This window comes from Nomascus leucogenys, chromosome 21 (genome assembly GCF_006542625.1).
Source record: "Nomascus leucogenys isolate Asia chromosome 21, Asia_NLE_v1, whole genome shotgun sequence".
NCBI lineage: Eukaryota > Metazoa > Chordata > Mammalia > Primates > Hylobatidae > Nomascus > Nomascus leucogenys.
In genome coordinates this window covers 76542825-76558426 of record NC_044401.1, presented here as the reverse complement: position 1 = coordinate 76558426, position 15602 = coordinate 76542825, and the positions used below count along the sequence as shown (strand labels likewise).

General features: G+C 40.9%; 1 protein-coding gene across 6 annotated transcripts in view; it reads left to right on the top strand.

Moving 5' to 3' along the window:
- The window catches only part of ATXN7 (ataxin 7), a 144070-nt gene that overhangs the window by 110567 nt on the left and 17901 nt on the right, over positions 1-15602 (top strand). For all 6 annotated transcript variants that reach the window (XM_030801503.1, XM_030801505.1, XM_030801504.1 and 3 more), the window contains 4 exons: positions 6479-6731; positions 8748-9007; positions 9515-9597; positions 14623-14888. In XM_030801503.1, the coding sequence (XP_030657363.1) occupies positions 6479-6731; positions 8748-9007; positions 9515-9597; positions 14623-14888 (862 nt within the window). The remainder of the gene's footprint in view (positions 1-6478; positions 6732-8747; positions 9008-9514; positions 9598-14622; positions 14889-15602) is intronic.

The following is a 15602-nucleotide window of genomic DNA, read 5'->3' as shown; positions in this document are numbered from 1 at the left end:
CTGCCTCTATCAAAACCATCTTGGATGCTTTAAGACCCTCCAAGCAGGGAATTGCTACACTGGCTGACACACCCATAGCTGATTTTTAGCTTAGCAACTTCCAAAATGGAAAGATGAAATCGAAAACAATCTGGATTTCCCTTAAACATATTCTCGATCCCACCCTGAACATACCAAAAAACTGTCATCGATGACAAATGTTCAGCCTATGCAGACTTGTACACTAACAACCTGATGTTGCCGAGCACTTGGGGAAGATGGGCTTCTTACTGATTTATGCCCCAGCTCTCACCTTTATGCCTGCCCCTCCATCATGTATTATGACTTGCTAATAATGCCATTTCAGAGCAGGCAAGTTGCCTTGTGCTTTCACCCAGGTGCTGGAGTCAGCCTGCCTGGGATTGCAGCCATCTTTGCCTCTTAAGTAACCATGCGATGTTTGACGACTGACTTGAGTCCTTTAAAGCCTTGGCTTCCTCATCTGGAAAGTGAGGTTAATAATAGTATCTACTTTGTTAGAAAGATGGTCAGGATTGAATGAGATAATCCATGTAAATCCCGTAGCATGGTGCCTGGCATGTGGTTTGTACACAATACACAATAGCAGCTGTTGTTGATGTTGTTGTTCTTGAAGGTGAGATTTCTCATCAGCCAGTTGTTTGGATTATAAAAGATTAGTAGGCCGGGCTCGGCGGCTCACGCTTGTAATCCCAGCACTTTGGGAGGCCAAGGCGGGCGGATCACGAGGTCAGGAGATCGAGACCACGGTGAAACCCCGTCTCTACTAAAAATACAGAAAATTAGCCGGGCGTGGTGGCGGGCGCCTGTAGTCCCAGCTACTCGGAGAGGCTGAGGCAGGAGAATGGCGTGAACCCGGGGGGCGGAGCTTGCAGTGAGCCGCGATTGCGCCACTGCACTCCAGCCTGGGCGACAGAGCGAGACTCTGTCTCAAAAAAAAAAAAAAAAAAAAAAAAGATTAGTAAAAGGTTTAATAAGATACAAGAAAAGAGCCCTGAATAAAGAGTATGGGAAGGGTTGCAGCTTGTGAGTTACCATGAGATGGTGGAAGGAGGTTATCTGAAATTCGATGAAAAATTGTAGCATCATATGTGTTTGGGTGTGGTTAATAACACACACGGTGGTGAACTGAGGTAGATGGTAGAAGTTTGAGGAGTGTGCATTTTGAATCTTCCCACATGGCTCATTTCAGCCAGTAACAGTTTTCTGTGTTCACCTAGTATTTCTTACAGACAAAAATCATGAAAAAGTGAATGCAAAATTTCTGTATGTTCAAATTGTTTCTTAGTATATCGGTGGCTTTGGAATGCATTTGCATTCTCAAAACAAGCTTTATAGCAGAACTGAAGATATTGAATTCAGGTTCTGTGGGGGTTTCTTAGTAGTTAGCCACTTGCATGATACCCGTTGAGAATGGGACAAATTGATACTATGCTCAGGAATGATAGTATGCCTTGCTTTATTTTGGCATGTGTAAAACTGAAACCAGAACACCAAATTTTTCTTCTTTAGAAGTATGTATTTGATAACGGAGTAAACGATATTCATTATAGAAAAACAATACACAATTGTTTTAAAAAATAGAGCTATAATCCTGGGAATAACCACTTTTTAAAAAGCTTGACATATATCCTTCTAGATTATTTTCAAGTATGAATGTTAGCATTTGGAGTTATAATTTGTTTTGATTGCTTTTTAGATTTGTGCCCTAATTTTGACACTTGCTCATTATAAATTATTTTTAGTTGTTTTCAAAGCAATATTTATGATATAAAAAGATGTAATTATTTGCTTTGAACTCCATTTTGTTGTGTACCTGGGTGTTAATACTTATAATTTAAAAAAATATCTCAGCATGAATTCAGAATTATAAGCTTAGTATTCTTGGTTGCGTTCTATTTTGGAAGACCTATAGAGAGCTGTGCACCCTCCTACACCACTACTAATATCCTGTCCTTGCCATGTGACATATGGAAGCCACAAGGGGAAAGAGCCCCATGAAGCTCTGTCTCCTCTCTTCTCCCCAGCACAACACACACATACACACTTAGGCATGTTTGTCTTTCTTTGTCTCTGCTCTTTTCTTGTGTCTATACTTGTCTGTCAGTCGGCCTGTCTCTCCCTTGCTGGAGCCATTCATCATGCCCTCCTCATTCAGGAACAGAGTGTGCTTTCTCTGGGCTGGTGCCAGATCCTGGAGAGAGGAGTGCTTTGAAAACTCAACTTGGACTCCTCAGCAGACCACATTGCAGTTGTGCTCAGCATCTGGCCATCACTTTGTCCACTTAAGATAGGGTCCCTAACCCCACCTATAATTTGCCCACTTCTCTTCTGATCTGGGAACACTTTTTTTTTTTTTTTTTGAGATGGAGTCTCGCTCTGTCGCCCAGGCTGGAGTGCAGTGGCGCAATCTCGGCTCACTGCAAGCTCCGCCTCCCAGGTTCACGCCATTCTCCTGCCTCAGCCTCTCTGAGTGGCTGGGACTACAGGCGCCCGCCACCACGCCCGGCTAATTTTTTGTATTTTTAGTAGAGACGGGGTTTCACCGTGGTCTCGATCTCCTGACCTCGTGATCCGCCTGCCTCGGCCTCCCAAAGTGCTGGGATTACAAGCGTGAGCCACGGCGCCTGGCCTGAACAAACACTTTTTAAGAGCTAGATGCCCAGTTTAAAATCTTATGAAAAATAAGAACTCACAGTGAAAGGATAAGGGGAGTCCAGCTCAACTACAATTAAATTTGGTTTTTCCTTCTTGCTTTCTTGTGGTGGGGAAAGCCAGATGCTGTCCTTTTCACAGAGTAAGTTACCAGTCCATGATGTTAAGGAACAGCTTAATTCAGTAGCATGACAAGAATTTGAGCTGGCGCTTTTCAGCCAGAATCTCAGTTACTTACACACACACGATCTGTTTCAAATTTTAGTGAATGAAAAATTCACATGATAGATTGTCATTCTTAGTTTTTAAGTAGTTTTTATTGTTATTGAAGTAGAAAATAGACTTTTTTGGAAATATTATCGATACATCGGCAGACTTTTAAGAAGCTTTGAACCTTGATTTTTCTAGTGGAATCTCATATCAAGAGTTAATAGGCAAGAAAAGAAGATTTTAACCAAAGAAAACAGGGGGAGGGTGGACAATGATGGGAACAGAAAATTGAAAGGACAAGCTTAAAGTTACAGTCAGTTCTGCTATAACACAACATGCATTCCTAAAAAATTACTGCACAATGCAAAATTATGCAACAAAAACCACATGAGGCTTATTGGGAAAACGGGGTTATGGCACAACACTCAAAGACCTCATCAGTGACACACACAGAAAAACATAGGAACCTAATGAAAAGGGTAGCACAGTCTTAGAAATGTTAAGTGGTCAAAAAATACATAAATACTAGAATAAACATGCTAGTTACCTTGAAAAGACCTGGCATTTGCTTGTGGAAGGCGTGGGAAAGGTTGCAGCTTGACTGTGAAGTGATGGGGAAGGAGGTTATCTGAAATTGGATGAAAAATTGTAGCATCAGCTGTGTTTGGGTGTGGTTAATAACACCCATGGTGGTGAACTGAGGTAGATGGTGGAAGTTTGAGGGGGTGTGCATTTTGTGTTTTCCCACGTGGCTCATTTCAGCCAGGTATAGTTTTCTGTGTTCTCCTGGTATTTCTTACAGACAAAAATCATGAAAAAGCGAATGCAAAATTTCAGTATGTTGAAATTGTTTCTTAGTATATTGGTGGCTTTGGAATGCATTTGCATTCTCAAAACAGGCTTCATAGCAGAACTGAGGGTATTTAATTCGATTGAGAATTTTATCTAATCATTTGATCTTCAAAGAAAATACATCGCACATTTGCTCTGAGACAACTGCTTGAGAATTCTGATACGTAGAGTGTACTTCTTAAAAGTCAAAGTTCTAGTTGAGGGTTTTCTCTGTCTTCTTCATATCGCAGACATGCTATTCCTTTAGTGCACTGTTTCAGGGGGTACACAAGGTAATTTTTGTAGATAAACATGGATGAATATTTTAATGTTTAGTTTATATAATAAGCTTACTGAATTTACTGTTTCATAGATACTATTGTTTTGGAAAAAACCTATCTCAGCTGAGGGTGGAGGTGCCCTGCTTCACCCTGGAGCCCATCTGGAAATGGATTGGGGGGTGGTTTCAGGTTGTCTTTGGCAGATGGGCACTACTGGTGAAGAAGCAGTAGGAGACTAGGAATGCTAACCATCCTGAAATCCTGTATGAAGAATTGTCCTGTCCAAAATACCAATGATGTCCCCATGAGAGACTGGCTAGTATTAGAATAAGGAGGAGGAGATGATAGAATTGATAATGTAAATTAAAATGTTGAGTTTAAAAAAAGTGTTTTATGTAGCTTTGGTAAGAACGATGAAAATAGTTTGCAGTTGATGAAAATTTGGAAAACACTAATTCAAGACAAGTAGTAGTGGTGAGCTTCGTTTGACAAACCCTTTAGTGCCATGCAGCAGGCAGTATTCTCAGTGCCATGCACATGATAACTTCCTCAGGTGTGGTTAATGGTTCTTGAGGCATTAGCCTGGTCTACTGTAGTGTCTCAACCGTGGCTGCACAGTAGAATCAGACAGGGAGACTTGTCAAAAATCGGGATGCCTTGGTCTACTGTAGTGTCTCAACCGTGGCTGCACAGTAGAATCAGACAGGGAAACTTGTCAAAAATCTGGATGCCTAGTCCACACCCCAAACAAATTAACTCAGTCTCTGAGGGAGGGACCTATGCATTAGTGTTTTTAAAGCTCCTTATGTTATTCCAGTGGGTAGCCAAGGTTGACAGCCACTGGTCTAGGGCCTTCCAAAATCACTCCTTTTCACAAGAAAAGCTTTACCAGTCATGCAGAAGTTAATTGAAGACCTCTCCCATGCCTTACAGAGAAAGACAATGGAGACATGGCCCACAGAAGCTGTATTGTCTAAGGCAGGTGACAAAACTGCAAACACACGTTTACAATCCTGGCTGACAAGTGCTGATGCTTAAAAGTATGTTCAGAGTGTTTGGGATCATAAAAGAGAGAAAAACTAAATTTAAAAACATCTTCAGATGCCAAATTTGGATAACTGTTAAACTGAATTTATTTTAGTTTCTTCTTCCTTTATACACAGCTTTCATTTTGGGGTGAACAAAAAGCAAAAGGCACTTATAATATAAATCACTATCAATTTAACCTTCCTAACTTGATTGTAGCCTTTGTATAGTTGAATTGGAGAATAGAAATTTGAATTTTGTCTGTAGATAGCTAGGATAATAATTTTGTCCTGGTGTGGAACACACTCTTAAGTACTTCATAAGCCATCATTGCAGTAATGCCCTTCCAGGAATAAGTCACCACAGTTTTACCAAGAAGCTCAGGATTGCTATAAGAAGATCTTTGGAAATAAACCATTGAAGTCTTACTTGTGGTCATTGATCATCATGTGCCTAATGTTTTAAATACTCCTATAGCTCCTGTATTGTGATAAGTCAATGTTGGATCACGTGCATTTTAAAACTTACAGTTAAGAAAATGTGTAATTTTAAATTAATTAATTAAAGGCAGCCACTAAGGTACTCAAGCAGATAAAGTTACCAAATAATTTACTTGTTTCCGATGGTAACATTCTTCAACAGCTCTTGATTTATATTAGTATGGATTACCTTACTCTAAGAAAACCTGATTCTCCAGTGGATAGATTTATTTTCAGCTACACCTTTGTAGTCTATACTTAACCATGAATTACTTCCTGGTTTAAAAAACAGGCGTAGCTATTTGTGGTATTTTTGTCTTGCGCCTTTGGCATCTTAGTGGTGTGAACCGGAGCTATGCCATCTGTAGTCAAGTGAGATTATTAAAAAGGGGAGGGTGGGAAGTGAAATGATTCACTGGAAAATTTCAGCACAGATTCTTAGGGAACGATAAGATAACCCTAGACACATTCTTATTTGGTGTCATATGCTGGTGGGTAGTGACAGGGAAAAAAAAGAAGGTACAACTTGTTTTTTTAAGATTTTGCTATTTTGCAAATCAGAGAGGTGCTGTGTTAGAAAAGAAGAAAGAATTGCTTGCAATGTCATTTAGCAGAGCTCTGCAGATGAATGAATAATTTTCCTCTCTCTTAATGCAAGTTGGAGCCAATGAGGTTCATTTTTAGCACGCAAAACCTAAAAGGCAGTATTCTCATGTTTACGATGGTTGTCTAATTTCCTGATGGGTGTATGTGATAAAACTCTTTATGCTGAGATACTTCAGAAACAGAAGGACCTAGAGTGTTAAGTAAGTCTGTGGCGCCTACATGAGCCATTTCTGAAGGCTGCTGAGTTTCACATATCTTCACTTAATGATACGTGTTTTAACCCGAATATGTTGATTTCAGGGAATTCTTCCAGAATTACATTTGAGATTTGCCTAAAACATGATGTCTTTTTTTCTTTGTTTTCGTTTTCAGAAAGAAGACATAGCTCATCCAGCAAGCCGCCTTTGGCCGTTCCTCCCACCTCAGTATTCTCCTTCTTCCCTTCTCTGTCCAAAAGCAAAGGAGGCAGTGCAAGTGGAAGCAACCGTTCTTCCAGTGGAGGTGTTCTTAGTGCATCCTCATCAAGTTCCAAGTTGTTGAAATCACCCAAAGAGAAACTGCAGCTCAGGGGGAACACCAGGCCAATGCATCCCATTCAGCAAAGTAGAGTTCCCCATGGTAGAATGTGAGTATGGCCAGGAGGGTTTTTAAAGCTTACCTGCTGGAAATGGAACTGTGTACACCAGTGGCATGTGAGAGTGCCTGTGAATAATATAAAAGAGAGCCTACTTGGGGAAGAATTCAAATGTATGTTATATTGTTTCTTGATGTTTCACTATCATGTCATAGGAAACTTTTCAGAGTAGTAATAGCAATGATAATAAGGTTACTAATATTTATTGATCCATTCTTGTGTGCTAGCTACTGAAACCTAACTCTATGTGTGTACTATGTCACTTATCACAGCAACCGTATGGAATAGGTACTGTTACTATCCTCGTTTTCCAGATGAGGAGAAGGAAGCTTCGTGAGGTGGGGGAGTTTTGTCCAAGAAGGCCTCAAGTCACATAGGCCTGGATTTGTGTCCCATTTCTGTCACTTCTTAGCTGTAGGGGTTTGGGCAAGGCACCATTTCTCTCTAAGAATAACAGCCACTATGCTGGGTTATTGAGAATATTTTAGTTAATATATGCCTAGCACCTGCCATAGTGTCTGGCCATAGGAGACGGTTAACAAATGGATACTGGCACTCCTGCTACTGCTGCTGTGGATAATAGTAATGATAAAAAGATGCAGAGATCCCCAGATGCTGCTGCAGAATTTTTGGGGGTCTGCAGAGCAAATAGGGAAGCAGTGCTTCCTCCCTTCAGCCTTAGGTTCACATCACAGCAGTGATGAGGGAAGACTGAAGGAAGTTCACACCTGCCAGGCATGGCTTTGGCAAGTTTCCATGGTCACTCAGTAGATTGACAGGTTTCTTGAGGTCCAATGAGGGAGCAGCCGTGTACTCCAATAGAAACATACTTCGCCTTGTCATGGCATCCCTCAGCCTGGTGGCGGATGGCTTTTCTCGGGCCACCCTGCTTATGGAGGATATAGCACACATTGTAGGTCCAAGATCTGGTAACCTGGTTAATCTCAGGGTGGGATCCAGCACCTGCTGCTTCATAAGGACCTTGCCAGCTGGGAGAGGATGTGACATCTTGCAGTCTCTCTACTGCTGTCAGGCTATTCCAGGTATAGCTGTTTGGGGCTGTTTGTCCTGGTTGCTAAGCCCCTAGCCCCTGTTCTTCTGTCAGAAGTACAGTACAGCAAGCATGGGTTTTGCTCTGGGAGCTGTCTGAAAGCCAAAAACGGTGCCAATGTAGTGTGTAAGTCACTGGCCAGCTTCACAGCTGTTAGAGCACTGACTCCACTGAACAAGGTTTATACAACCTCATTTATTCAAATATTTGCTTAGAGCTAGGCCTTTAGATAGGAACCAGGCCAGTTGTTAGCTTCTTACCAGTATTTTCAGTTTTACCAACCAAAATGATAAGTGTCAGTAAGATTCCAAGATTCATTTCTTTGTTAGTGGCACAGGTATTCCCTAAGCTCCTGTCATAGAAACATTTTTCAAGGACTGGAGAATTACCACTTTAGTGACACAACATGTATTTATTAAATACTAGTCTCCCTTACTGACAGAAGCAAAGAACCTCTTCTTGGAGATATGTTATTAAGCATATTTGAGTTCTCATAAGTCTTTAGTGACATTTATTCTGAAATATTTGCTCACTCAGAAGTTTACTTGGTTTTGATGAATCCCTTCTTACAAATGGCAGTCCTCAAAAGATGTTCTCCAAGGGTTCTGCAAATAGTCTTTGGTTCTTTGAGACCTTCTCATGTTTTGCTTCTTACAGAAATTGCATTGCATTGGGTATCAGGTCTAAGTTTCCCATTGGTTCATGTGTAAAATTTTTTGAAATGATGAAAGACCAGGCAAATTTGATGGTCCACTGAGGGTTTTGCCTCACCAGAAGGGCTTATGGACTTAATAAGTATGAACTTACTAACAAAATTCATAAGGAGCCTTCCAAGAGGCTGGCCCTGTTCAGCACTTGGGTAGGCCCAGGCTCTACCCTCATCCCTCTGGCTCACCATTCACCTGGGAGCTGCTGGGGCACTCAGGCACTGGTTTTCTCACTTTCTCCTATGACAGCATGACACCCTCTGTGAAAGTGGAAAAGATTCATCCGAAAATGGATGGCACACTACTGAAATCTGCGGTGGGGCCAACCTGTCCTGCTACTGTGAGTTCCTTAGTCAAGCCTGGCCTTAACTGCCCCTCAATACCAAAGCCAACCTTGCCTTCACCTGGACAGATTCTGAATGGCAAAGGGCTTCCTGCACCGCCCGCTCTGGAAAAGAAACCTGAAGACAATTCGAATAATAGGAAATTTTTAAATAAGAGATTATCAGGTAACTTGAAGTTTTCTTTCTTCATAATGCTTCTCTATATATTAAATGGGCATTCATGGGGAGCAAATCAACTGCAATCTAGAATTCCTATTTTTAAAACTGGTCAACTTCAGCTTTAGGAGGATGTTCCTTAGTTAATACGTTTGTTCTCTTCATTCTTGGTTTTTAAAGAGCATGAGTGTGTGTGTGTGTGTGTGTGTGTGTGTGTGTGTGTGTGTGTGTGTGTGTGTAGGTCATGTAAAAGTAGCTTTCTAGTGGTGTATTTCTGAAGGAAGTAATACAGACTTAATATCTTTTCTGTCATCTGATGGCAGCAGTCACCCCGTCTTAGTAATGTTGCTGCTTTGTTGCAGCGCTCACACGTTGTATATTTTTTATTTTAATGATAATGTGGATTTTATTCCAGCTATAATTTATCTAACTGTTGATTTCTTCTATTTTCTTACTTACAAAATACATGGAGGAGAGTTTGTCAGGCCGCATGTAATGCCTGTGTTCTTTTGACAGAAAGAGAGTTTGATCCTGACATCCACTGCGGGGTTATTGATCTCGACACCAAGAAGCCCTGCACCCGGTCTTTGACGTGCAAGGTGGGTGGACTCCTGAAAGTCAAGCCGACTATCCTGATAAACATGGATGACTGGGATGTACCACACTGCTCCCAAAGTCTCTCTAACCCAGAGAAGATGCTTTGTGTATTGTTCTGAATTGTGTAGGTGAAGGAATAACTTGGTTCTGTTGAAGAAAGCCTCAGATTGACAAAATGTGAAGCGTGTTGTTACAATCTTGACAGAGGTTTTGTTTCTAATGAGCAGTGTTGTATCCACAGGAATAGTGTTCTCTCCCAGTCTGTTATTTTTAAAAACTTTTCATATTTCCGTATAGGCTACCCTTGACTGTGCTTTAAATTATACTGACTTAAAGCAAGTCCGGAAATTTCCTTTGCGTGTTGTATGAACATTTAAAAAATGTGTCACCCATGGTCTTAAATTTTAAAGAACCACTTTTTAAAAAATCTGTGACTTTGAGATAGCCCTGTTTTCTAGTTTAAAAAAAAAATACTGCAAGCCAGGCATGCCTGTAAGTCCCAGCTAGTGGGGAGGCTGAGGCAGAAGGATTGCTTGAGACTAGGAGTTCAAGTCCAGCCTGGACAACATTACGAGACCCATCTCTTTTAAGAGAAACAAAAAACTAGATAAAATATATTAATAATTTATATACAAGCTAAGAAAATGTAATGGTCTTCCTTTTTGCTCTGGGGTCTTCCTTACTTCTTTTAAAATGCCAGTATGCTAATAAGGTATATTTGCTGAAAAGTAAGGGTTATTGATGTGGGGTGGCTTCGGGTCATCAGTGAACACCTCTCCATAAATGAGCTTGTGTGTTGATGTGCATTTCTCTGGAGGGTGTCCCCAGCTACCGCCCAGAAAGGTTCAAGAAGCATTCAGAGTCACTGCTTTGAAGCATGTAATTTTAAAACCTTAGAGGGAGAGGGAGGGGGTCAAAATGATAAAAGTTAGCATTTTCTTCTAAAAATTAATAAAATTGTTAGTGTTTTATTTTAAATTTTATTAAAGTGTATTTGAATAAAGGACTTCAGGCCCTGCCCCATGCCCCAACCAGTGGAGTCATGTTACAGTCTTCTGGAGTGGAAAATTTTTAAGTGGTTCTTACTTTAGTTTAAGCTTCTAATTTAATTTTAGTGTATAGATTTTGTCTTACAACAGTGGTTCAGGACCTTTTTGGGGAAAAGGGTTGGTCAAGAGTACCTCTAAATATCGCATTTAAAAAAAAAAAAAACCACGGTCCATCTTCCGAGAATAAAATAGTGCATACACATACACATTCTGAATTTTCCTATCTTGGATTAATGGACACCCCCACCCCAAGCCCATCCTTGGATTTCTAGATTAAAAACTCTCATAAAACAAACTGCTTTTTTTTTTTAATAGGGTACTAATTGGACACACAGTGGTGTAGTGACGGTGGTGTATGAAGATAGCCACCTGAGTTCTGTAGAATTATGTCAGTTTCAGCTGTCCCTAAGAGAATGTGTGAAAGCATGCCTCAGCCCTGTCCACATCATGATCACAACTTGCCATTCTCCTTCTGCCCACCTGACTGTCAGTAACATGGATTTCTCGGTAATACAGTGCCTGTGGGCAATGAGGTTTGCTTTTTTCAAACCCAAGATGTTCTTTTTCAGTGGTTTACAAAGCGTGGCAGGGAACCACACCTTTAAGTGTGCAAGACAGTATTGTTGACTATGATAGAATATTATACAGCAGATGTCTAGAACTTGTTCATCTTGCTATAACTGAAACGTTATGCTCATTGATGAGTAACTCCTTATTTCCCTCTCCCTTCAGCCGCTGGCAGCCACCACTCTAGTCTTTGATTCTATGAGTTTGATTATAGATTTCGTATAAGTGGAATCATGCAGTGTTTAATCGTTCTGTGACTGGGTTATTTATCTTAGTATAATGTCCTCAAGCTTACCTCATACTTGTTGTAGCATATTGCAGAATTTCCTTCTTTTTAAGGGCTGAATAGTATTCCAGTGTATGTATATACTATGTCATCTTCATCCAATCACCTGTTGACAGACATTTATATTGTTTCTACATCTTGTCTATTGTAAATAATACTTCAGTGAACATAGGAGTTCTGATAGCTCTTTGAGATTCTGATTTCAGTTATTTTGGATAACTACCCAGAAGGGAGTTGCCAGAAGTTTTTTTTTCAACTCAAAATCTTCAAGGAGCTTGACTAGCATTCTTCCTGTGCCTTTATTGCTAGGTAGACTGACTTTGAATGGGTCTGCATTTTTCTCCCATCTTCCTTTTCAAATGATATGTGCTCCCCTTGTCCTTCTTTAAGGGTGTCATTACTCTCCGTGGCATTGGGCTAAGCCTGTCATTGCATTAATAAGTCTTGAGACCCAGCTTGTCATGAGATGAGCATAGAACTGGCAGAAAATGCAGCATCCACCAGGCCTGCCCTTTTACAGGATGCCTTGACTTTTTTTCATTGTTTTGTCAGTTCTTTTCCTTTTCCTTGCCTTCACTTTGGTCTGAATCTGTTAAGCTCAGTAGGGCTAAACATGCCTGCTTGTCCCTACCCTGAGTGTTTCCCAAGTTGCTGCCAGGTCTCTTCTGTCTTAGACTTAGAACGTTATCTGTTCTCTTCACCGTCAGCGAATTTGCTGCTGTTCGTTCCCATTACTCATTCTCTGTTGTCTGTCTGCCACCCTCACTGCCCCTCCTCACATCTTCATCTGTCTAATATCTCGTCGAATGTCCTCTGTGCCTTCCATGCAGAGAGATTTGTGACTCCTGTAGCCTTTGTCCATTGTAGAACTTTTTATTACATACATCTGTGAGCACAGGCCTCACTTGTTCTAGGTCCCAGGGAATAAAGGGTTTAGCACAATAACCACGTGTTCCGTGTGCTTGTGGCGCTTACAGTCTAATGAAAGAGATGGAGATTATTAATCACCAAAATAAGTGTAAAATTACCACTGATGAGTTATAAAAAGATGAGAGGACTACATTATGAAAGCCTGCAAAAATGAAGTTTTTCCAGGGAAGGCTTTCTTGCCATAGGAACGTGGGGCTGAAATCAATATGATGATTTTATCTGGGCCGAGAGGGATGGGAGAGGTAGGAGAGGTGGAGGAAACAATATGTGTGAAGGCTCTGTAACAGGGGCAGAGCAAATTCCTTAGAACCTTAAAGCCAGCCAGGTAGCTGAACAGAAAGAGGGAAGAAGAGGTACGTGGGACCAAAGGAGCAGGGAGCAGTAAGCAAGGGTCTTAGAGTGTGCAGGGCCCCGGAGCCTAGTTATGCAGGCAGTCTTTATCCTGTGAGCCTTGGGCAACCCCTGTCGGATTTCTGTTTGGTATGTTCTTCACAGCTCAGTGGAAACCCTACTTAACGCTTCAAACTGAGCTGGGAAAATGTATCTGCCTGCTTTCTTCATTTGGCTGTACTGTGCTAGGCACCGGGAACATTCAAGCTGAGGAGAGGTTTATATATCTGCTTGGAGAGACGGGCAGGTGGACCAGTAATATTATACGTTCATTCGTTCTTTCAACGCACGTTGGAGGGCCATTATTTTTATAAACTTTTTGTTCGAAGCATTTGAGTGTCAGGTACTCTTCTAGATGCTAGTACAACACAAACAAAACAAAGTTCCTGGTCTTCATTTAGGTTACTTTCTTAGGGACATTTTCCATATTAAAGAAAGTCAAGTAAAAATGTAAAAAGCTAAACACATTTATCTGTGCCAGGTTAGATTATTTAGGTAGACATAGTTGCAGTGTGTCTCATAAGGAGGTGGGTTGTGTTATTCAATGGAAAATGGTAGTTAGAAGCATAATTCCCTTTTTAAGTCCCTAAAGTTGTAGCAACTATGCCAATACATTTGTATTATGTGTAGGGGCATGCACACACATATTTACAGTATTTTGTAATATAAAAGAAGGAAACGTGGGTTAATTCATGTATGTTTATGGATATGTGATTAGGGGCCACTGTAGCTCATGTAAACTCATCCACTCCTCAGGATTAGCATCTCCTTGCATTTTTACAGACTGAGATCTCAGCAGTATGGAATGGTCAGGTTTAACTTGAGTGATTGGACTCGACTGTCAATAAGATTTGCCCAACTCTGACCAGTTCACACTTGTACATTCAACTTTATCTTCTGTTGGCAATAGTATTAGGCTTATTTGTTTTGTTTTGTTTTAATGCCAGTAACTATGAAATGCATTTGGACTACAGACACATTTTCTTACAAGATTTGCTTCAGCCACAGGTGTGTGTATTGGTTGCCTTAAGACAAACACTGCCATAATTTGACTTTTCTTTTTCCTCTGTGTGTCCATTTCTTAATTCTGAAATTAGACATTGTCTGAAGACCCAAGGGTGTTGTCCATCCCATTTCCTTGATTTCCATAGCCAGTGTCTATCTATAGGGATTACTTTGTCTCCCTTCCTGTTCATAGCATTTCTTCTTAGCCTCATCTGTCCAGTGCTCCTTGGCTGTGGCAGTCTGTCTGCAGAATGCTTTGGGCCACTTTCTATTTTTACATGGCATTTTCATTGGAATAGAGAGATGCAATTGTGTTTAATTTTTATTCTCTGGAAGTTACTAAAAGAACACTTTCTGATACATGTTTTATGGAATAATTGTTTCTTCCCTTTACATGAACATTCAAAATTTTAAATGGTCCAAAGAGGATTTTTCTAATGGAGTTGATAAGAGGAGCCCCCAAAACCAAATTGCTATTGTGTCACAAAACATGAGTACTTGTCATATAGCACTAATGGTTGCACTTAGTTACATACCAGGTGTCACCGCTCACATTTCTTTTTTCTTCTGATGGAAATAACATTTCCAGATTCTTCTGCATTTAGAGCCTAGAATGTATGCTTCTAGTCTAGGGAGAAAATAACGGGCTCTTCAGGTTTTTAGCTTATCAAATGCTGAGTAGCCTTTCACTATGCTTATGGTCTAGATTGCTTATTTATTGGGAGTGGTGTTTTGTGATATAAGGCAGACCAAAAATTATTAATGAGATTCCTCAGTTTCTGTATTTTTTTGGTCCGCAGACACATTCCTTAACCCAGCGCAGGGCTGTCCAGGGTAGAAGAAAACGATTTGATGTGTTATTAGCCGAGCACAAAAACAAACCCAGGGAAAAGGAATTGATTCGCCATCCGGACTCTCAGCAACCACCGCAGCCTCTCAGGGACCCACATCCCGCCCCTCCTAGAACGTCACAGGAGCCGCACCAAAACCCTCACGGAGTGATTCCTTCCGAATCAAAGCCTTTTGTAGCTAGTAAACCTAAACCTCACACCCCCAGTCTTCCAAGGTAAGCCAAGCCCTCCAACTCTTTCTCCCACCTTCAGAGATGAGACTTGCAGATACTGTAAAATCTCAGTATGGTCATGATGTTGAGTAACTTATCTCAGCCTCGCTGTGGAGATCGTTTTTTAAGGGAGTTTTACTATGAACTAAAAAAAAAAGGTTGAGTTCAGTAAGTTTCAACCAGGGCTCCTCTTGGTTGTAAATGCAAGCAGCAAAATAAAGCTAGAGTTATCTGCTCTATACTTGCTCAACATCGAGTGTCTCAACTCTGTTGAGCAGGCAGAAATTGGGTCCTTCCTGCGGGTTAGTGACAGGAACTCTTCACATGGCTTTGGCAGCAGTTTCCCTTTCATTTGTCTTTATATAGCAGTGGGAATTCTTGCTGGGGACAAGCCATTTAGCCTGAGTTTTTACAGCATCCATTTATCAATGTGTTTTTCATTCATTCATTTGGGGCTTTGGCCCAAGCATGTATTAGCATTTTAGTAGCAGAGTAAACAGTGGATCAGAGTGTTTTAATGAGAACTTATACACATACCTCAGAGACAGTGATGGTGGAATTATGTGTGTGTTTGTGCTTACATACTGAACCACGTTGAAGTAAAGACTGTACCTAGTTTCCAGAGGAAGAGAAAGAGAAAGGCATAGAGAAAGAGGGGCTTCAGTGTTGGCCGTTCATTTATTGGCAGCAAGAGCTTCTGCTGAGGAATGTGCCAGT